This window comes from Portunus trituberculatus, chromosome 48 (assembly GCF_017591435.1).
Source record: "Portunus trituberculatus isolate SZX2019 chromosome 48, ASM1759143v1, whole genome shotgun sequence".
Lineage (NCBI taxonomy): Eukaryota > Metazoa > Arthropoda > Malacostraca > Decapoda > Portunidae > Portunus > Portunus trituberculatus.
Genome location: NC_059302.1, coordinates 16716847 through 16741509, shown reverse-complemented (window position 1 = coordinate 16741509; position 24663 = coordinate 16716847). Strand labels below are relative to the sequence as shown.

Here is a 24663-nt window from a genome sequence, read left to right as displayed (position 1 = left end):
TGTAACTATAATTTTTCTCTTCTTCAAATCTTCTGTCTGATTGTTATTCCCATTACTTCCACTTTGTCCTCACCATATTGCACATCCTCCACACATATATTATCACGAGCCATTAACAGCACTCCTCCTCCCCCTTTATCCTTCCTGTCCCTCCTCCAGGTATTATATCCCTCCTCTTTAAAGTTGACATGGATCTATTTTCTCAGTTTTGTTTCAATGATGCACATTATAACCGGCTTTTTCTCTTCCAATATGCTTGATAACAACACCTCTATGTTAGTTTAAGTCATTCTTAGTTTATTGCCTCCTCCATGACTTCCTCTTTTTTCCTTAGGTACCACTTTTCTTAGTCTCATATCCAGAACCCTCCAGTAAAAATTCTTCTTCTCTATTCTTTTCTTGTTTTTTTTTCCTTAGCTTCACTTCTTAGCACTTTCTCCTTTTCCCTTTCCTCTAAGTTCATATCTCTTTTTATCCATATTTCCTTGTGATCAACATCATCAGCCAGCTTCCCTTTTCTAGCCATAATTTCCTCTTCAGCCACTTGAGATCTCATTCTCACCTTCAATGGTCTCCTACCCCCTTCACTGTATCTTCCCAGCCTAATCACTTCCTCCACCTCCTGGTCAAATTCTTGTGTGCTGTCTTGTACTTGTTTGATAACAGTTTTGGCCATTTCCCTTTCTTCACGTTCTCTTGTGAATTTATTTGGATTTTTCTTTTCCCACTTCCCATAAATCACGAAGCTTTTTTTCTTGTCCATTGCATCCTGCAACAAATCTTCCTTTTCCTTGATAACTTCTATTACAGCGACTTTCGTGTTCTCCTGAATTTGTCTCCTTACCACTTCTGAAAATTTGACTTCTTCTTCTTCTTGCTCTTGTTTCCATTCATTTTGTAGTTCTTTCAACTTGTTATCACCTAGACCATCTTCTGCCCTGTCTGTAATCCCGTCCTGCACTTCAGCCTGCAAGTTCTTTAAAGAGCTTTCATAATTTTGGCAAGTGGTTTTTAGAACGTCATTTTGCTTTCTTATTTCCTGAATCTCCTCTTTCAATTCCTGGTTTATTGCACTGACTTTCCCACATTCAGCTACTCTCAATTTCAGGGCTGTGTTCTCCATTATCAGTCGGTCTTGTTTGTCCATGAGACTGGACATCACCTCCTTCATATATCTTAATTCTCTCTCTACATTAATAAGCCTTCTCATATTACCTTGTTCATCCCTGAAACCCGAGAAATCCTTGTCCATAGTATCATCAGTGTTGGATATGTTATATGTACGATATGTTTTCCCCGCCACATTCAAGTCAAACTGGCAGGAATCGACAGTTGCTGTACCATTACAATAAAGAGAGGACGTACGCCGCTGTGTCTCGCTCTCTCCTTGCTACTGGCTATCCTAAATGGTGCAGTGATAACCACAGTACTTGCAGCAGTTAACACAAGATGCCTCTGCCTCGCCGGTCTCTACGCTCGAGGTCCAGGGCCTCAACGCCGGTGGTTCCTAGCAGCTTCAAGCCGCTGTTCCAACAGGCCAGGCAGACCGTCACCGAGCAGCAGAAAGCCATCACCACACTACAGGCTGACATGGCGGCCCTCCACACATGCGGCAATGCAGCACCCACCCCTCGAGTGCCCGCCTCAGCCGCCCCGGAGAAATGCGACCTGGAAATGGCGCCAGCTGCATTCAGGTCATGGAGACGTTCCATGGAATACTGGCTCCTCCTCTGCAAGTGGCCACGACGGGAAGTGGTCCACCATGTTAGACTCCACTGCGCTCCCCCACTGCAGCGCGCTGTGGATGCCAGATTCACCTTCGAGGAGTGGAGTGCCTTAACACCACAGGCAGCGTTAGATGCTATAGGTAAGCTAGTGTTCTGCTCTTCAAACCAGGCAGTGCAGTGGGCCGAGTTTTTCAGTGTCAGCCAAGGGCAGGAGGAGGCTGTCAGTGATTATTTCATAAGGGGAGCTCAGAAAGCCAACGACTGCACGTTTCAGTGCCCCCAGTGCAGCTGCAACCTCTCAGATTACCTGCTCCTGAAAAAGCTGATGGTGGGCCTCCGTGACACAGGCCTAAAACAACAGGTGTACCAGGTGTGTGACTCCATAAGCAGTGTTGACGCCCTACAGGCCATGTGTTGTGCATACAAGGCAGCCCGCCATCACGCCACGAGCAGGACCTCATAGCACGTGCAGAGAGCTGGGTTTGGTGCCCGAAAGTTTTCCCCACCACTCCCAGATGGCGGTGCAAGCACTTGTGGCTAGCGATATGGCCGCCGAGCCTGCCCAGCTCCCCGCCAGGCCCGCGGTGATACCGTTTCCGCCACACAAGAAGCACGTGTGACAGCTGGAGGAATGGCTGCTGCAGCACTTCTCAGCCTCGACCTTCAACGCCAGGAACCTGTTGCCGGTGATTGAAGGTGAGCCACACCGCATTCATCTGGCACCCAACGCCGTCCCCTACGCATGCCACACGCCGGCATCTGTGCCAAAACACTGGGAGGATGAGGTAAAGGCCCAGCTAGAAGAAGACATCAGACGGGGTGTCATCGAGCCCGTCTCGGCGGGAGAGCCCACGAAGTAGTGCGCCCGCATGGTGGTGGTGGCCAAGAAGTCTGGCCAGCCGCAGCGCACTGTTGACTACCAGCGCCTTAACGCCGCATGCCAGAGGGAGACACATCACACCCCCGCCCTCTTTGACATGGTCTCCGGCGTCCCGAAGCACTCTTACAAGACAGTGGCAGACGCCTACTGGGGGTACCACCAAGTCAGACTAGATGAGGAAAGTCGCAGTCTCACCACCTTCATCACCCCATGGAGCAGGTTCAGATACCTCCAGACTCCCATGGTCCACTGGTCCGTGGGCGATGAGTACACAAAGCACTTCGATCACACCATCCAGGGTATGATGAGGAAGTACAAGTGTGTTGACGATACCTTGTATGACAGCAGCATTGAGGAGGCTTTCTGGCATACTTACGAGTTCCTGACGACCTGTGCGGGTTCGTCAACCAACTCGGCCCCTTCCTCGCCACGGTCCCAATCATGAGCAACTTTAGGGAGCTCCTGAAGAAGCCATGCGGGAAATCTGTGTACTGGGATGAACATCTACAGGAAGAGTTCCATCGAGCACAGGAAACCATATGCCAACTTGCGAAGGACGGCCTAGCATATTACGACAAAATCCATCAGTAGCCATCACAGACTGGAGTAGGAAGGGCATCGGTTTCATCATTCTGCAGCAGTACTGCCACTGTTCGTCCACCATCGCCCCCTTCTGCTGCAGGGCGGGCTGGCGGTTGGCCCTATGCGGAAGACGCCACATCACCGCTGCCGAGGCTGGCTACTCCACAGTGGAAGGGGAAACATTAGCTGTGGTGTGGTGCCTCCAAAAAGTCAGGCTGTTCTTGTTGGGGTGTCCAAAACTTACCATCATCACCGACCACCACCCCCTCACCAAGCTACTGGGTGACAAGCCTCTTACAGAAGTTATCAACCCACGGCTCTTCCGGTTGAAGGAGCGGACGTTGCAGTATCACTTCCAGGTGAAATATCTGCCAGGAAAAAGGAATGCCGCAGCAGATTTCCTTTCCAGGTACCCAGCGCTCAGGAACCCCCCAGTGGACACCAATGCGGGCCTGGACGAGGACCTCGCTGAGGCAGTAGCAGCCGCCGTGATCACCACGGCCGAACATGAGGGCCACATCCTGGATGAGTCAGCGGTGAGGAGATTTGCAGCGCTACTGGCCAAGGTGTTAGCCGCGGACTGGCACCAGCGCAAGTTGCAAGAGGTGGCCTGCCTGCGCCCCTTCTACGGCTTGAGAGACAGGTTGGCAGTCAATCAAGACCTGGTGACATACACATTCAACCAGGGGTGTGTGCGCCTCGTAATCCCCGACCCCCTCCGGCCACAGGTAGCAGCGAACCTACATGCTGGTCACCAGGGGTTGGACTCCATGCTGCGGAGGGCGATGCAGTGCGTATTTTGGCCCAGATTGGAGGGGGACCTGCAACACTACAGGGTATCCTGCATGTCATGTGAAACAAACGCCCCCTCTCAGCCCACATAAACACTCATCATCACACCTCCCCCAGAGTACCCCTTCCAGTCTACCATGGCAGACATGTTTCAGTACGAGGGGCATTTCTACATGGTGTACACTGACAGGCTCACCGGATGGCTAGAAATCGCCCACTTTCCGCACGGCGCTACGTCACAAAAGGTTAAGAGTCAGTTGAGGCATTACTTCACGCGATGGGGCGCCCCAGAACAACTGTCCACCGACGGAGGTATGAACCTGGTGAGCGAGGAAATGGCGACATTCCTCAAGGACTGGGGAGTCACAGCCCGTTTGTCGTCCGCACAGTATCCCCAGTCAAACAGGTGAGCCGAAGCAGCAGTCAAAACGGCCAAGAGAATCATAAGAATGAATACTGGCATTGGGGGGACGTTAGATACTGACAAAGTTTCCCTTGATGTGCTCCAGTACCTTGACACCCCGCTGTGAATGATAAACAAGTCTCCCGCTCAACTCACTATGGAGCTACAGCTGCGTGATGGGGTGCCAAAAGCCCGACAGCATTTCAAGGTAGACAGGCACTGGGGAAGAACGCTTCACGAGAGAGAGGTGCAGTTGGGAGAGGGAGGCGACGTCCTGATGGCCAACAGTACACCTAGACAACTCCCACCCCTGACCCCCGGCACCTGCGTGAGGGTGCAGAACCAGGTCTCCAATGCGTGGGATCGCACGGGCTTGGTAGTGGAGGCGTTCCTTCACAGGCAATACACCGTTAGGCTCGACGGCAGTGGCCGCATAAGCCTCAGGAACAGATGACACTTGAGGCCTACCTCTGTGCCGACACCGCTGCCTGCACTGAGCGAAGTACCCTCGCCAGCTGCACAAACACCCACCCCACCTCCGCCCCAGCCACACCCCAAGAGACAGGTGAAGCGTCCTAGGTGACTAAACGACTACGTATAAACACACACTCATACACATACACATACACACTTTGTTACAGCAACTACAGTTTAATTTGATTTCCATTCAGTTCATGTTATTTCTGTTCTACCCTTGTAGCCCATTGGGTATTAACATAATACATGTCAGATCAATGTGTTAGAAGGACACATTTATCTTAGGGGGAGATGTTGGATATGTTATATGTACGATATGTTTTCCCCGCCACATTCAAGTCAAACTGGCGGGAATCGACAGTTGCTGTACCATTACAATAAAGAGAGGACGTACGCCGCTGTGTTTCGCTCTCTCCTTGCCACTGGCTATCCTACAATTAGTCAGTTTCCTTAAACCAATAGGGGTTTCTATAAAGCGTTGGTTATCACTCAGCATATGTTTTTATTCTGCCATACACTTGGCAGCGCTACTTGGTTCCATCTCTCTATCGTTACTCATTCCCAAAGCTGGGCACTTCTGTACCTCAGTTCGCACCTCCGCCCTTCCGTGTGTGTGTGTGTGTGTGTGTGTGTGTGTGTATTTACCTATTTGTATTTACCTATTTGTGTATTACAGGGCCCGAGCTAAGCTCTCTGTGTCCTGTCTCCTTGTCCATTCCTGTCATATCTCTCTTTCATCTGATTGACACACACCGCATTAACGACATGACTGCTCAGTTTATTCCACTTATCAATGCTATGATGCGGGAAACTGTATTTTCTCACGTCATTTAGACAGATGTCCTTTATTAGCTTTATTCCATGTCCTCGGAGATAATTACTTGTGGTCACCTTTATCAACTCTCTATCCAGTATGTCAATCTTGTTCACCAATTTATACATAGTTATCATGTCTCCTCTTGTTCTTCTCTCTTCTAATATGGTCAGCCCCAGCTTCCTCAGTCTTTCCTCATAGTCTAACTCCCTGAGTCCTGGTACCATCCTTGTTGCCAGCCTTTGTACCCTTTCTACCTTTTTCACATTTTTCTTCATATGCGGTGACCAGACACATGCTGCATATTCTAGCTGGGATCTTATTAAGGTACATAATATCTTCTTCATCATTCCTTCATCTAGGTAGTGGAATGCAAGGCCAATATTTTGAAGCATGTTGTATGTTTTCCAAAAAACTTGTTAATGTGTTTCTCCAGTGACAAAGTGTTTTGCACGGTTACTCCTAAGTGTGTGTGTGTGTGTGTGTGTGTGTGTGTGTATTTACCTAATTGTATTTACCTAATTGTAACATACGGAAAAGAGCTATGCTCGTTGTCCCGTCTCCATATCTACTAATGTCCAGCTTTTTCTTAAAATCATGAATATTCCTTGCGTTGACCACTTCCACGTCTAAACTATTCCATGCTTCCACCCTTCTATGAGGGAAGCTATATTTTTCACATCTCTCCTATAAGTGGCCATTTTAGTTTTTCCCATGCCCTCTCGACATTCTTTCATTCCACATACACAGATCTTCCCTATCCATTTTTCCATGCCAATCATCACTCTGTATATTGCTATCAGGTCTCCCTTTCTTCTGTTTTCCAGGGTCGGAAGTTGCATTCTTTTCAGTCTGTCTTCATAAGTCAAATCTCTTAAGTCAGGCACCATTTTTGTTGCAGCCCTCTGTACTTTCTCTAGTTTCCTTATGTGTTTCTTTAAGTTCGAGCCCACTGTATTGTTGCATATTCAAGCCTCGGTCTTATCATTGCAGTAATTATTTTCTTCATCATTTCTTCATCTAAATATACGAACGCCACTCTTATGTTCCTCAATAAGTTCAATACTTCTCCAATTATTTTGTTTATATGTCTCTCTGGCGATAGGTCATTGGTAATTGTCACCCCAAGGTCTTTTTCTTCATGACTGGTTTTATGTCTTCATTTCCTATCTTGTACATACTCCTGATTCTTCTTTCACTCTTGCCAAACTCTAATTTCTTGCATTTTGTCGTGTTGAACTCCATTTGCCATGTACAGCTCCATTTCCATATTCTGTCCAAGTCTTCCTGGAGTAGTTCGCAATCTTTGTCACATCTCACTTTTCTTAACAATTTTGCATCGTCTGCAAATAGGCTCACATAACTGGACACCCCATCCACCATGTCATTTATGTAGACCGCTAACATTACTGGTGCCAACACTGATCCCTGTGGAACTCCACTCTCCACCAAGCCCCATTCTGATGGTCTGTCCTTAATTATTGTTCTCATTTCTCTTCCTACCAAAAGTCTTCCATCCATTTTAGTAAACTGCCATGCACTCCTCCTACCATTTCAAGTTTCCAGATCAGTCTCCGGTGTGGTACCTTATCAAAGGCCTTTTTTAAATCCAGATATATTCCATCAGCCCAACCATCTCTTTCCTGTATTACATCTATCACCCTCGAATAGTAACATATCAGGTTTGTCGTGCATGAACGCCCTTTTCTAAAACCAAATTGACACTCACAAAGTATGTCATTTTTCTCCAAGAAGTCTGTCCATCTATTCTTCACCACCCTCTCACACATCTTAGCTACCACACTTGTAAGTGACACTGGTCTATAGTTCAATGGGTCTCTCTTGTTACCTGATTTATAAATTGGGACAATGTTAGCTCTTTTCCAGTCTTGGGGCACTACACCTTCCCTTAATGAGGCATCAATTACTTCACAAACTTTTTCTGCCAGTTGCTCCTGCATTCTCTTAAAATCCATCCTGATACCCCATCAGGTCCCACAGCTTTTCTCACTTCTAAACTCCCCATCATATTCTTGATCTCCTCCACAGTTACTTGAAACTCCTTCATAATCCCTTTCTGTTCCATTACCAGTGGTTTGTCAAAAGCAGTCTCCTTTGTGAATACCTTCCGAAAGCATCCATTCATAGCCTCTGCCATTTCCCTGGGATCCTCACTGCAAACTCCATTTACTTCTAAACTTTCAATACTTTCTCTATTTTTGATGTTGTTGTTCACATGTCTGTAAAAAAGCCTTGGTTGGTCTTTACATTTATCAATTATATCCTTTTCTTGTTTCTTTCTTTCTTCTCTTCTAATCAACACATATTCATTTCTTGCTCTTTTGTAACTTTCCCACTGCTTAATCCGTCTTTTCCTTCTCCACCTCTTCCATGCATCCTCTTTTCTTGTTCTAGCCTTTTCACATCTATCGTTAAACCAGTCCTGCTTTCCAACTTCTCTATGTTGTCTTATTGGTACAAATTTTTCTCACCTTCTTTGTATATTTTTATAAATTCCTTCCACTTTTCATTTGCTCCTTAGCACTCTTGAATTTCATCCAATTTGTCTCTTGAAAGAATTTCTTTAGGTTTCCAAAATCTGTCTTGGCATAATTCCATCTTCCCACTTTATATTCTTCATTTCTTCTAGATTTCTCTTCATCTATCACCTTGAACTCCAAAACTGCATGATCACTCTTTGCTAAAGGGCACTCCACCCTCATCTCCTCAATGACCATTGGCTCTGTACTAAAGACCAAGTCCAGTCTTGACGATGCTCCCTCTCCTCCAAACCTAGTATCTTCTTTGACCCACTGAGTTAACACATTTTCCATTGCCAGTGTCAATAGTGTATTTCCCATGTTGTTTCTGATCCTCCATTGACCAGTCCTCCCAACACACCTCTTTACAATTAAAATCTCCCATCATTATAGTTCGTTCACAGCCACCCAACATTTCTTCCAGACATGTTCCTGTATCACTTATCATTTCTTCATATTCCTGTACTGACCATGCATTTGTCTTAGGTGGTACGTACACCACTATGTAGTGCCTCTTTTTCCTTCATTAGTTTCTGCTCTGATCTTTAGCACTTCTGCCTTTCCCATACCTTCTTTCACTTGATCCACCTTTATATCTTTTTAACCAGCAACATCACTCCTCCTCCCATCTTACCTACTCTATTTCTTTTCCAAACATTATATTTCCTTCTCCAACCATCATCAGGTCTTCTCCTCTCTCAGTTTTGTTTCAGTAAGACCCACAATATCTGGGTTCTTATCCCTCAAGTAATCGTTGAGTTCTAAAATCCCCGATATCACTCCATTTATGTTGGAATACATTACATTCCGCTCATACGTAAGTTTCTTTAGTCCTTTCTTACTGTACTTTTCTGGGTTATGAACCACTTCCTCAGTCTCATATCCAAGATTCTCCAGAAAAACTCTTTCTTCTCCTCTTCTGTCCTGTGTATTTACCTAATTGTATTTACCTAATTGTAACATACGGGAAAAGAGCTATGCTCGTGCTGTCCCGTCTCCATATCTATTAATGTCCAGCTTTTTCTTAAAATCATGAATATTCCTTGCGTTGACCACTTCCACGTCTAAACTATTCCATGCTTCCACCCTTCTATGAGGGAAGCTATATTTTTTCACATCTCTCCTATAAGTGGCCATTTTAGTTTTTCCCATGCCCTCTCGACATTCTTTCATTCCACATACACAGATCTTCCCTATCCATTTTTCCATGCCAATCATCACTCTGTATATTGCTATCAGGTCTCCCTTTCTCTTCTGTTTTCCAGGGTCGGAAGTTGCATTCTTTTCAGTCTGTCTTCATAAGTCAAATCTCTTAAGTCAGGCACCATTTTGTTGCAGCCCTCTGTACTTTCTCTAGTTTCCTTATGTGTTTCTTTAAGTTCGAGCCCACTGTATTGTTGCATATTCAAGCCTCGGTCTTATCATTGCAGTAATTATTTTCTTCATCATTTCTTCATCTAAATATACGAACGCCACTCTTATGTTCCTCAATAAGTTCAATACTTCTCCAATTATTTTGTTTATATGTCTCTCTGGCGATAGGTCATTGGTAATTGTCACCCCAAGGTCTTTTTCTTCATGACTGGTTTTATGTCTTCATTTCCTATCTTGTACATACTCCTGATTCTTCTTTCACTCTTGCCAAACTCTATTTTCTTGCATTTTGTCGTGTTGAACTCCATTTGCCATGTACAGCTCCATTTCCATATTCTGTCCAAGTCTTCCTGGAGTAGTTCGCAATCTTTGTCACATCTCACTTTTCTTAACAATTTTGCATCGCCTGCAAATAGGCTCACATAACTGGACACCCCATCCACCATGTCATTTATGTAGACTGCGAACATTACTGGTGCCAACACTGATCCCTGTGGAACTCCACTCTCCACCAAGCCCCATTCTGATGGTCTGTCCTTAATTATTGTTCTCATTTCTCTTCCTACCAAAAGTCTTCCATCCATTTTAGTAAACTGCCATGCACTCCTCCTACCATTTCAAGTTTCCAGATCAGTCTCCGGTGTGGTACCTTATCAAAGGCCTTTTTTAAATCCAGATATATTCCATCAGCCCAACCATCTCTTTCCTGTATTACATCTATCACCCTCGAATAGTAACATATCAGGTTTGTCGTGCATGAACGCCCTTTTCTAAAACCAAATTGACACTCACAAAGTATGTCATTTTTCTCCAAGAAGTCTGTCCATCTATTCTTCACCACCCTCTCACACATCTTAGCTACCACACTTGTAAGTGACACTGGTCTATAGTTCAATGGGTCTCTCTTGTTACCTGATTTATAGATTGGGACAATGTTAGCTCTTTTCCAGTCTTGGGGCACTACACCTTCCCTTAATGAGGCATCAATTACTTCACAAACTTTTTCTGCCAGTTGCTCCCTGCATTCTCTTAAAATCCATCCTGATACCCCATCAGGTCCCACAGCTTTTCTCACTTCTAAACTCCCCATCATATTCTTGATCTCCTCCACAGTTACTTGAAACTCCTTCATAATCCCTTTCTGTTCCATTACCAGTGGTTTGTCAAAAGCAGTCTCCTTTGTGAATACCTTCCAAAAGCATCCATTCATAGCCTCTGCCATTTCCCTGGGATCCTCACTGCATACTCCATTTACTTCTAAACTTTCAATACTTTCTCTATTTTTGATGTTGTTGTTCACATGTCTGTAAAAAAGCCTTGGTTGGTCTTTACATTTATCAATTATATCCTTTTCTTGTTTCTTTCTTTCTTCTCTTCTAATCAACACATATTCATTTCTTGCTCTTTTGTAACTTTCCCACTGCTTAATCCGTCTTTTCCTTCTCCACCTCTTCCATGCATCCTCTTTTCTTGTTCTAGCCTTTTCACATCTATCGTTAAACCAGTCCTGCTTTCCAACTTCTCTATGTTGTCTTATTGGTACAAATTTTTCTCACCTTCTTTGTATATTTTATAAATTCCTTCCACTTTTCATTTGCTCCTTAGCACTCTTGAATTTCATCCAATTTGTCTCTTGAAAGAATTTCTTTAGGTTTCCAAAATCTGTCTTGGCATAATTCCATCTTCCCACTTTATATTCTTCATTTCTTCTAGATTTCTCTTCATCTATCACCTTGAACTCCAAAACTGCATGATCACTCTTTGCTAAAGGGCACTCCACCCTCATCTCCTCAATGACCATTGGCTCTGTACTAAAGACCAAGTCCAGTCTTGACGATGCTCCCTCTCCTCCAAACCTAGTATCTTCTTTGACCCACTGAGTTAACACATTTTCCATTGCCAGTGTCAATAGTGTATTTCCCATGTTGTCTCTGATCCTTCCATTGACCAGTCCTCCCAACACACCTCTTTACAATTAAAATCTCCCATCATTATAGTTCGTTCACAGCCACCCAACATTTCTTCCAGACATGTTCCTGTATCACTTATCATTTCTTCATATTCCTGTACTGACCATGCATTTGTCTTAGGTGGTACGTACACCACTATGTAGTGCCTCTTTTTTCCTTCATTAGTTTCTGCTCTGATCTTTAGCACTTCTGCCTTTCCCATACCTTCTTTCACTTGATCCACCTTTATATTTTTTTTAACCAGCAACATCACTCCTCCTCCCATCTTACCTACTCTATTTCTTTTCCAAACATTATATTTCCCTTCTCCAACCATCATCAGGTCTTCTCCCTCTCTCAGTTTTGTTTCAGTAAGACCCACAATATCTGGGTTCTTGTCCCTCAAGTAATCGTTGAGTTCTAAAATCCCCGATATCACTCCATTTATGTTGGAATACATTACATTCCGCTCATACGTAAGTTTCTTTAGTGTGTGTGTGTGTGTGTGTGTGTGTATTTACCTAGTTGTAGTTTACGGGAGGGGAGCAAGCTCACATTGACCCATCTATATACCTTGTTTCGTCCAGCTTAGCTTTGAAACTGTGAACACTAACTGCATTTACGATGTCTATATCTAATCCATTCCAGGTGTCCACAGCTCTATGAGGGAAACTGTACTTCTTAATGTCTCTGCACCTTCTTCAATTTCTTCCAATGTCCCCTTGTAGTCCTTGTTTCCAGGTTTAAAAAGTCACCACCCACTTTATCCAGGTTATTCACCATTTTATAAATACCTATCAAGTCTCCCCTTTCTCTCCTACTTTCAAGTGTTGGAATTTCCAGTTTTCTCATCCTCATAAGTCAAATTCTTCAGTTCCGGTACTAACTTGGTGGCTGCCCTTTGCACCCTCTCCAATTTTCTAATATTCTTAGTGTGAGGGGACCACACAATTGCCACATACTCCAGTCTTGGTCTTATCACAGAACTAATTAACTTTTTCATCATGTCAGCATCCAAATATGAGAAGGCCATTTTAATTCTCCTTAGCAGATTTGTTACTTCTCCCATGATTTTGTTTATATGCCTGTCTGGGGCTAAGCCCTCTGTAATTGTCACCCCTAAATCCACTTTCTCTTTAGACCTTTCCAAACAAAAATTTTCCATTTTGTAATTGCCGTGTACTCTCCATTTACTTTTTCCAAATTCCATGGCTTTACACTTATTCAGATTGAATTCCATTTGCCAAGTTCTACTCCATCTACCAATTTTATCAAGGTCTTTTTGCAGTTTCATACAGTCATTTACATTTTTCACTCTCCTCATTATCTTGGCATCATCTGCAAACAAATTGATATGACTCTCATTTCCTTCAGGCAGGTCATTCACATAGATGCCAAACATGACTGGTCCCAACACCGACCCTTGAGGTACTCCACTAGTGACCTTTAGCCAGGAAAAACTACTATTTCTTATCACTGTTCTCATTTCCCTCTCACTAAGGTAATCCTTCATCCATTCCAATAATTATCCTCCAACTCCCCCATTGTTCTTAATCTTCCATAGTAGCCTTTTGTGTGGTACCTTGTCAAAAGCTTTTTTTAAAGCTTTTGACCATTTTATAAATACCTATCAAGTCTCCCCTTTCTCTCTTACTTTCAAGTGTTGGAATTTCCAGTTTTCTCAACAGCTCCTCATAAGTCATGTGTGTATGTGTGTGTGCGTGTTTACCTAGTTGTAACATACAGGAGAAGAGCTATGCTCATGCTGTCCCATCTTTATATCTATGCAAATCCAACATTTCTTTGAACTTATTGATTTTCCTTGCTTCACCGACTCTATTATGTAAACCGTTCCACACCTCTACACATTTTTGTGAAAAGTTAAACTTCTTGATATCTCTCCTGCAGTTGTCCTTTCTTAATTTCTTTCTATGCCCTCTTGTGTCACTGTTTTCCGACATTTGCCCTTCACTTCTGGATAACTCTTATGAACTTTAAGGAACTGGCAACCCAGTGGGTCTTTTTTTCAATTTTTTGTTGCCCTTGACCAGTTTCCTCTCCTGCATTAAAAAAAAAATCATCCCTGAATTTGTCTAACCTTCTTATAAAGCTTCCTATTGAGTCTGTTCCATTCATCAATCACTCTGTTAGAGAACTAGTTCCTTCCCATTTCTTTCCTAAACTTAAATTTCTCAAACTTGAACCCATTATATTTGTTTTATTCTGGCTGCTGATCCTAAGAACTTTGCTCGTGTCCCCTTTGTTATAACCCTATACTACTTGAATTATTTTATCAGACACCCTCTTAACCTATGTTTCTCTAAGAAATGCATATTTAGTATATTCAGTCTCACTTTGTAGGGAATATCTCTCATCTCTTGTATCCCTTTAAACATTCTTTTTTGCAGTAATTCCAATAGACCTATATCTTTCCTATAATGTGGGGACCAGAACTGTAGAGCATTATCTAGATGAGGTCTGACCAACAACGAATATAACTTTAATATTATTTTATATTAATATAGAATTTCTGCTTTTAACACTCCTAAAAATTCATCATAGTACTGTATTTATTTCTAGCCTCTATGCATTGTTTTCTTAGACCAAGATTGGAGCTAATTATAACTCTTAAATATTTTTCATATTCTGAACCTACCAGGGCTTCGTTGTTTATTGTGTAGTACCTATTGCGTGGATTTCTTCTGCCTACACTAAGTACTTTGCATATGTTAATGTTTAACTGCATTTGATATTTGTCTATCCATTCATTCGTCCTATCCAAATTTGCCTACAAGGCAATAAGGCATCCAAATCTTACCTAATTAATCTTCATAACAATTGTAAATTTACTAATATCACTTGCAATTCCATTATCCTTTCCAAATTATTAATAAAGTTGTACCTTGAGATATGAGTTGCCTGAGATATGAGATACAATTTGATCTTTTTTTTTTTTTTTTTTTTTTTTTTTTTTGAGATTCGAGCTAAACTTTGAGATACAAGTCACGGTTGGGGATATTGCTGCTGTAATTGGTGGCTCAGTGCATGGTCCAGTCTCAGCTGAGGTAGTATCTACATGTTTCCCATGGATCTCATCCACTGTTCTTTCATCATTTTCACACTATTTACTGACCTTTTTTTTTGTCTAAAGGAAGTGCAATTTTAATTTATGTTTAATGTTTATGTGTGAATGGTGCCTGCATCCTTTCCTCCCTCCTTCCTCCCTTCATGCACTGATAAAGTATGTATGTGTACATGACTGAAAAGGCAAAACAAATTTCTCCTATCTCCCCTACCTCCTCCACCAATGTTTATCAACAGAGGGGGCAAGAACAATGTAAACAAACCTCTACCTAAGGCAGTGTCTCTCTCTCTCTCTCTCTCTCTCTCTCTCTCTCTCTCTCTCTCTCTCTCTCTCTCTCTCTCCTACTTAAAACTTTATTTATTCAATTAATATTATTTACAGAATTGTCAATGTGCTCTTCTGTGATTAATAGAGCACCAGTCTTCTGTGGGAGGTTATATTTGTACACTCCAGCTGATCAACAGTCCCAAGTGATGGTTGGGAATGCAGTAACATCCCTTGGATGCACCCTCTTAGATAAATATACTTTATAAATGTAGTTTATATATTTATATTATCTTTCGTTATGTTTTATTATGTTTCTGTGCAATAATTATTATTTACAAATACCTTTTTCTTACCTGAAAATATGTAAAAAAATAGGGATGATCTCTTTGGGGAGGCTGGAACAGATTAATGGCATTTTAATGCATTTCAATGGGAAAAATTGTTTTGAGATACGAGCTCCGTCACGGAAGAAATTAAACTCATATCTCAAGGTACCACTGTATATTGAAAATAACAATGGCCTTAAAATGAATTCCTGTGGCACTACACTAATTACTTGACCCGACTCAGAATTAGAGACATTTAGTACAACTCTATGCTGCCTGTTGCCTAACCACAACTTGATGCATTTATCCCTCTATCTTGTGCACCCTAACTTTTCTCAAGAGCTCCTGATGTGTTACCTTATCAAACACTTTACTAAAATCTAGGTATATGTTATAACTATCACCATTATCGGCTGCCTCATAGACTTTACTATAAAAACTCAACAAATGTGTAAGACATGACTTTCCCTTCATAAAGTCATGCTGAGAGTGATTAATCAAGTTGTGTTTATCTAGATGTTTCTAATGTTCTTCACTATTATTGACTATCAATTTGCCTGCAATTGAAGTTAAGATAACAGGTCTATAATTAGATGTTAAGAGTTTCATCCCCTTTCTTAAATATGGGTACAATATTGGCTTGCCTCCACACTATCAGTACTTCACCTGATCACAGTGACATCCTAAAGACCAATGTTAATGGCTTGCTAGTGACCTCTTTGCATTCCATAAGTACTTTTCGATTTATTTCATCAGGTTCTGGTGACTTGAATTTTTTGAGTCTATAAATCTCATGTTCTACCATCACTTTAGTTATGGAAATGTATGTCAGCTTCTCACTCTCTTCTGCTCTAAAAATCTGTTCATTATCTGGCATTTCCTAAGTGAAGATAGTTAAAAATACTCATTTTAATTTTACTAAACTCTTCCTCAGAATTAATCAGCTCCCCATTAGCTGCCTTTAAAGGACCTATTTCTTCCCTAGTTCTAGTCCTATATACCTGAAAAAATCCCCTGGGATCCATATTTGCCTGGCTGGCTACCTTCAAATCATAATTACTTTTGGTATTTCTCATTAACTTCTTAATTATTCTAACTAATTCTTTATGTTGTGGTCTTAAAACCTCATCTCCTGCCTTTAATTTCCTATATATATATATATATATATATATATATATATATATATATATATATATATATATATATATATATATATATATATATATATATATATATATATATATATAGGAAGGAACAGATTTGTGCAGATCACCAATGAGACGAATATAGAGAAGTCATATTCATATGTGTCTGTTCAGTATAGTATGGCTGGTGAGAATTAGTCATTTCTCCCTTTGAGGTCAAACGGTTAAAATGTGATGAAGAATGTTTATAGGTGTGATTAACACTGTCGGTGGATGCTTTGTTGTCATCTTGTCACAGGGATATCAATATGGTAGACAGGAATAAGCAAAGTGATAAGAAGGCAGATGGAAATAAGAAGTCTGACAGGATTTTTAGGAAGTCTAGTTGATGTGAAGTGATTGTGTTGGTGGTTGTGAATTAATACAGTAGAGTCTTTAAGGAGAATGCTGAGACAGGTAGGTGGATACACAGTACCTTCCACATAACTGTTTTCAGTGGCCATCCAGCAACCTAGCCATGTAGTAAGACTTTCACAATATGATGGAACCTTGAGTTACAAATGCCCTGACTTACAAGTAATCCAAGACATGAGCAGTCACTTGATCAACTTTTTGCTTTGACTTGTGAGCCAAATTTTGAGTTATGAGCTAGCTACAGGTATAAATTTCAATTTCACTTATCTAAGAATTTTCTCATGTTGCTTATGTTTCTTAAGTGAGGCATGTGGTGAATTGATTGATGTTCTACATCATTTATTCTGCCGATGGATAGTTTTGAAGTTATGACTTCAACTTGTAGCTACTTCTCATTCCCAATGATCTTTGGGGACCTGTGAGAAAACAGAGTTTTTTTTGCTTGACCTACTGATGTATTAATTGTTTTTCAAGGTTTGAGTAACAAAATCCAAAAAATAGCCAGACTTTCCCAGTGATCAGGAACATAACCCCCCCCACCCCATTACCATTGTTTTCTATGGGAAAGTTACATTTGAATGACACAATTTTGGATAACACAATGTCTCCAGGAATATAACCCTCGCATTAATTGAGAGTTGACTGTATCTTGTTATAGTTTCATACAATATTTGTTAGTTATAAATGCCTTTTATTACCTAAAACACATAAAAAAAATTAGGTGTATTGTGGGGAGTCTGCAATGGATTAATGGCATTTCAGTTGATTTTAATGAGGAAAATTTATTTGATTTTCTCATCAAATTGAGATATGAGCCCTATCATGGAACCAATTAAACTTAAGGTTCCACTGTTATCATGTCAGAACACCCAGGATGTCTGTGATTCCAGATGACTTGCTGGATCTCTATCTGTACTGCTAACAGGAATGTAGAATAGAGCACTGTACCTCTTTCTCTGCAGCCTTTCCACTCCTTAGGATTAAAGCACAGAGGTCAGCAATAGGTGAGTAATAAGGCAATACTTGTGATGTAATACAAATGCAACAGAGAATAATCCCATCATGTGGTTCCTGTAACAGATGAAACTTCAACAACAGGCGTGCTGGGCAACACAAGGGCAGTAGTGAGTTATGTAGTGTTCCGCTCTCTGGGGGCCCTGCTGCCAGAGTCATACAGCACCAATGTGGAGCAGCGGTGGGGAGTGGGCCTGGCTGTGCGCTCCCCTGTCCTCACTGTAGCTGTGCACACGTCTCACTCTGGCCTGCTGGATACCACACTGGAAGTGGATGTCAGGCTGAGGTTCCGCCTGGGCCACGTGGGACGCCGTTCCAACCCTCAGTGTGTTACCTGGATTGTCAAGCCTGACACGTGAGTTATGCCTGCTGTAGTGGATAAGCATTGGTGGCCCATAATTGTTAGTATCTAAAGCATAATCCTCTTTCTATGGCACTCTCAAGAATCTTTCACTGTAATAAGTGAATGACAGACTCATTTTTTCCCTCTATATTGGAGAGTAGAGCAGGGTTAATTTTTCCCCTTGTTATTCTCTAGGCATCTGATCTCCTTTAGCAATTACAGTTATGGTTGTTTTCCTTTGTATTCCAACACATTTCAGATTATCAACATTTCTGATTTTCCTTCCTCACTTAAGCACTGAAAAAAAAATACTGCTCAATTGTATGAAGGAAATAAGTTATTAATGGAAGTGTTGTATTGCAGGGGTGAGGGTCTGTGGACAAGGGAAGGCTGTGAGACAGGTGTTCCTGAGCCTGGATTTGGAGAGTTTGTCAATGATACTTTCATCAACTGTACTTGCAACCACCTCTCCAGCTTTGCAGTTATACTCAATGATGCAGAAGCAGAGGTAATTTGTGTACTTCATTACATACATACAGTAAAGTTGTAATTCCTCCCTGACTTTCAAAGTATCTGAATTTTGTTCAGCATTGTTTGTTGTGGTGTTGTAGGAACATATAAATTGGCAGGTGTATATAATTCTAAAAACCTAAAATGATGTATAAAATTTTAAACCTAAACAACTGTTCAAATGGAATGCACTAATCAGTCAACCATGATCATTTCATTACAAAATTATTATGTTTTTAGCTTTTGTATCAACGAAATATTTTATATTAATAAACTACAGTATTGTGTAGGTACGTTGTTGTTCCTACTTACTACAAAGCATCAGTATGTGCAGTCCTCATGAGTAGTAGTTTCTGGTTTTACCATGTTTTACAAGAATAGCGTGTAAACACAGCCCTTAGGCAAAGTTCGTTTGCAGTATTCCAGTATCCTGATGTTACTGCTGCAAATATATTTGAAGGTTACTATTTTATATCTACTCCATAAGTTGACCCCTAGTTTTGACTATAAATAAAAAAAACTTAAAAATTCAACTTATAGGCTGCAATATATGATAATACCTCAGCACACAAAAAAATTAACTTCATAGACATGAAGTACAATGAGTATACTACCACAACATGTAGCTGTGTCATGCAATGCTAGATGTTTCCACATCACCAGCTTCACCCTGCACAGTAGCATTAAAAAGTCCATTTGATTACGAAATTGCCACAGCCACCCATCGTTCCCTCTAAAGTTCTCCATATCAATTTCTGTGCCAGCTTCATTGCTGTTGCACATACCACTTCATAACGGTGGTATCTAATACAGCATCTTTTCTACTCATTACATTTTTCCCTGGGGCACTTTCATTTGATAATGCATCCTCAGAGTATTTGGCTGAATATTCTACCAGCTTATCTTTAGATTTGCTAATGTCTGACACAGTTTGCTTGGCCACACCATACTCCTCACAAACTCATGACACTAGCTTCTTTCTCGAAGTTTTTTATGAATTCCATATTTTAAATCACAACTAGGATCACTCACTTATATCTAACACTTTTGGAAGACATAATTTAATAGTTCTAAGGTACTGGAAAATGCACAAACTTTCTCAGTGATACCGGACAATACAGATTGTTCACTTGCGCCAGCCAGACTTGTTTACAACCAACTGCAGTGGCAGTGATGCCATCTATTGGCCATTTCTGGACGTGTGCAAGGCATGTGTTGTTTGAATTAAATTTTTGTCTGTCTGGACTCAAATTATTATAAAATTACTATCTGGACGCTGTCCAGATTAACTAAAATCTGCATAAAACAAGGTCCGGATAAACGAGAGTCGAGTGTACAGTAAAACCCCACACTTGGCGAATTAATTAGTCTGGCGAAACTATCACCTAGTGCGAATTTCGCCAAGAACGAGTTCTTTATACCAAATAAATTGCCTAAAAAATGCCTCAATCAGTCTTTGGTCATTGCCAAAGTCCCTCTTTTGACCCCTAAAATATCATCTGTTGAGTTGAAATAAGATCATTTGCCTTCACATATTAGAACACATGTACAAAACAGACCAATAAACAATAAATAAAGCTAACAAGACATGATATAAAGGCTGTAACTCCCGTTTTTCCACCCATTTCCCTCGCCCACTTTCGTCCTTGCTGCCACCACCATTGTCCTTTCCCCCACCGGTACCACTTGTTGCACTCATAAAGGCCATGTTGGCAGTAAATCGCCAGAATTCGTTCTAGCTAGTAGAACAGAGGGTAGCACCAAAAAAATGGCAGAAGGGGACTCTCACACTGCGTTCTAATAGGTTTAGAAAAAGGTTTGACGTCACCAGGCAGCCACGTGGTTTGCCGTGCAGCAGCCAAGTTTGAATTCAAATTGCCAAGCATGCACTCGGTGGTCCGTGGCCATCCTACCACCAAAAAGTGAATTTCGCCAACCTGCAATTCGGCAAGTGTGGGGGTATACTGTATAATACATGACCAGATTTTTTTCTAACATCTCATATTCATGCCCACAAATAGTTCCTTGCTGAGCCTTCTATTGCCGAGGACGTGACAACCTACACTGGTCTGGTCCTCACGCTGGTGCTGTTGCTGCTGGCCTTTGTTGCTTTCTGTCTGCTGCGAGGTGCTCAGACAAACTCCAACACCATCCATAAGAACCTGACAGCTTCCCTTTTTGTGGTGCAACTACTCTTCCTGGCTGCACTCAAGATCAGGCATTTCCTAGTCCAGGAGGAGGTGAGGTTCAGTGCTGTGTGGAAGAAAAACTAGATTTAATTCTTATATATAGAAATGCTGAGTGGCTCATCCAGAAAATGGACATAGATAGAGGTTAAGGTTAAGTTCACAATATATTTAATTATTTCAACAGTTCCCATGTAAGCTTGTGGCCATCGGATTACACTACTTCTGGTTGTGTGTATTCACCTGGCTACTCATTGAGGGAGTCCATCTGTACCGGATGCTAACAGAGATGCGTGACGTGAACCATGGCCAGATGCGATTCTACTACTCCTGTGGCTATGGACTGCCAGCCATAATTGTGGGCCTGTCTGTGGGAGTGCGGGCTGATCAGTATGGCAACTACTTCTTGTGAGTCACCTACACTATTTCATTTTGTTTATAATCATATTATGGGTAACTTTTAATCAGAATAATTCAATATGTAGTCCTTTCATTTCTTAGCTTGCAAATGGAGGATTAGCCACTTTTGTAGGCACATGTATTCTATTCATTCATTGCTTCCAACTGAACTCTATCCATGGCTCATTCAGTTTGTCTCCTTCCTAGGGTCATAGACACTGGCCTCTTCATACGGCAAGTTCTCGATAGTTCTACATCTCATCCCTCTGTCTCCCTTATTTTGAATAATGAATAATGAATTTCTTAATCTTTAGACAGAATAATTAATTGTTTTTTTAATCATTAGACAGAGTAATGATAGCATACTTTGAACAGAGTTGTATCTAAGAACATGTACTTGTCCTTGGTACTTCAACTAAGCATACATTTTCTTGCACTTATACTTGTCTTGCATTCTTGTTCTTATGAAAATACCAAGTACTTTTAAGTACAGGCAACCCCTGTTTAACGAAGGGGTTACGTTCCTAAAAAACACTTCGTTAAGCGAAACTTCATTAAGCGAACCCATTATAACAAGTTTAACCCCTGATTTGAACTTCCATTGAGAGTAAGCAAAGCAAGAGTGCATCATAGTACAGTAAAAGGTTTAATGAAAGTAAAAATTATGAAGTTAAACATTTAGGTAGTTTAATTTAAGTCAATATAATGTACACTACTGTATGTATGTACAAAACTTTATAATGTTGATGATCTTAACTTTATGAAGGGAGGGAGAGTGAAACGGGAAAGACACTAACCAGCAACCTGTGGAATGTAAACAAAGTGCGCATCATGGTACCGCATACAAAACTTATGTACCACATTTCCACAAGGCTTTCCATTTTATCCATTGTAGAGTCACGAGTTCAGGTGGTTCTTTAGCTTCCAAGGAAGATACCGTCTCACCAGCCTTCTTGATAGAGTCTGCTGACTTGAAAATAGTAGACAGTAGATGGAGTCAAGATGGTGGCGAGGAATGTTATTAGTTTTCTGGCCTCTCTCGTGTCTGTGAATAATACCCAGCTTCACTTCGAGAGTAAGACACTTCCTGGTCTTCTTAGGAACGTTAGGCCACATTTCAGGGCGTTTTGGTGGTAAGTTGAACTAGGGAAGATGAGCTGCTGGTGACGCTGCTATGTTTTGACTGGGGAGTGAGTGGTGCGTGTAATCTTGATCTTGATCTTGATGCTGTAGGTGACGCAGAATTTCTTCTGAGTCAGGCCTTTGTATCGGCAGTGCCTGTGTTGTCCACGAGAGGCTTGATCTTGATCTTTATTCTACAGGTGTCTCAGGATTTCTCCTGAGGCAGGCCTTAGTACCAGCAGCTCCTGATGTATTCAAAAGCCTGTCTGCTTTCATGATACGGTGGGGCTTTCAAATTTGGAAAAAATTACCTGGATAAAACTTCGTTAAAGCGAGTTTGGTGTTTGTTAAACGAGCAGATGGTAGTAAATGAAACCTTCGTTGTAGCGAAATTTCGTTGTGTGAACCTTCGTTAAACGGGGGTTACCTGTGCAAACAAATAATATGGCTGCCTACTTTAACCCCTTCCTTACCGCAAGACTGTTTTGTGGTACGTGCGTACCACGCGCAAAAGCGACCTCGTGGTACCGCAAGATGCTGCCGTGGTACGTGCGTACCACACCAATACATTTCCGTGTATAACCGTGGCCTGAGTGCGGATTTTGCCTTTTTCATACTCCACGTGGTTCACTATAAACAAACAAACACTGGAGGCGTTATTTTTAGCCACCCCAGCCTAACAAAACCATCAATATCGGAGTTAATTTTTCATGCATAAACTATAAAGCCAATCACTATTCTTTGACATATATTATTCCCACAGTCTCCCCAAGAACGTCAGTTCTCTAGTATCGGCCGTGGTGAAACTGTTCTATTGCCTCTAGTTAGAGATAATGGCGTCTGCTTCGTGTAGCAGCGATGAGGATTATCATAATTATGAGACAGATAGTGAGGATATACTGGAAGACTCTCCAGATGAATATGATTCAGACTATGATCCTGAAAAAGAAATAGGAGAGAGTGATAGTGACAGCAGTGTTGAAACCCTTTCGGCAAGTGAGGGGGAGCAGCCTAGTTATGACTGCCTCAGGGCCACCCTCACCAGGTGCAGAGTGTGTGGTGCTGAATTTATGATTAGTGCACAATTTATGATTATGTTTACGTTTTCTTTTATTAATAAAATGACAAAAATATGTTTAGAAAAAAGTACATAACACTGAGTTAGAAAGAAATATAATGTGTAGATCTGGCCGTGAGGGACGTGCGCACACGGGCAGGGGGCTGCGGTATAGGAGGGGAACGCTTTGTTTATATCGGGGGGTGGCTGCGGTAAGGAAGGGGTTAAGGTTGCATCACATTTTTTTTTTTCCAAGAATTTAGGAGAAAATTTTTCTCTCTAAAATACAAATATGGTGTTGGCAATGCTCTCTCAATGTTGTGTGGTGAAATTTTTCTTCTAAATTTCCGACATCGGAAAGTGCTGAAAAGCTGCCAGATTCACCAAATAACTTAATTTAGCACATTCAACTCGGTATGCTGGAAAAAATTTTTTACGTCATATATGTGCTATCAAACTAAGTAATAAATGATTAGGAACATCTCTAATCAGCTTCACCAAGCACAGAGAACGTAATATGGCAAAACGAGCCAAAAATGCTCTGTTCATGGTCTCAGTTTTGGGACACTTCATCACCTTGAGTGTATTACATTATTTTCAGTAAGCAAGCACATTTCATTGGTTCAAGTTAATTAATTAGTAATCATATCCAGAAAATGTGACGAATATCAAATAAACACGATGTTTTGATGCAAAATCCTTGTATGACTTCAGTGAAAGATTGTCCGTTTCGTATGTAAACAACATCAAGCAGGTTTCTACCTGCTCCCCACCGGTTATAGGCAAACAGTTCAGGGTCTGGATGCGATGCTGACGGTCCTTTGCACCAATCTATGAAGTACTTTGAGCAGATAGCATGGTCCTTGGTAGCTCTCCACGTCGGGCCTCGTTTACATCATGTCTCCCATAATCTTCTTCGAGCCGCATCTTTCTTCCTGGGAAACACAGTCCATCCTTTCACGCCTTGGTTTTTCTTTTTTGATATAGAATTGCAGTCAGCTACAGCACATGTATAAACCGGCATTCTGTTCCAGCTCTAAGAACACTCCACACTAGGGTGACCAGATTTCTGAGACAAATTCCGGGGACATTTTCAGTTCAGGGAGGTAAAATCATGTAGTGTTTTTGCACTGGAAAAACTAAAACGTGGACACTATTCGTACCATTTCTAAACCAGCAATCAAAAGTTTCTCTCGCCTTATTTACCCAAATTGCAAAGAAAAAAAAATCTCTACCTGATGAAATATCTGAGATCAT

At 41.5% G+C, this 24663-nt stretch overlaps 1 protein-coding gene across 7 annotated transcripts in view; it reads left to right on the top strand.

Moving 5' to 3' along the window:
• Positions 1-24663, top strand: part of LOC123498670 (protocadherin-like wing polarity protein stan) — a 469084-nt gene that overhangs the window by 408662 nt on the left and 35759 nt on the right. For 6 of the 7 annotated variants that reach the window (XM_045246004.1, XM_045246006.1, XM_045246002.1 and 3 more), the window contains exons 21-24: positions 17856-18144; positions 18496-18640; positions 20664-20882; positions 21016-21236. In XM_045246004.1, the coding sequence (XP_045101939.1) occupies positions 17856-18144; positions 18496-18640; positions 20664-20882; positions 21016-21236 (874 nt within the window). The remainder of the gene's footprint in view (positions 1-17855; positions 18145-18495; positions 18641-20663; positions 20883-21015; positions 21237-24663) is intronic. The other variant, XM_045246001.1, reaches the window with a different exon arrangement.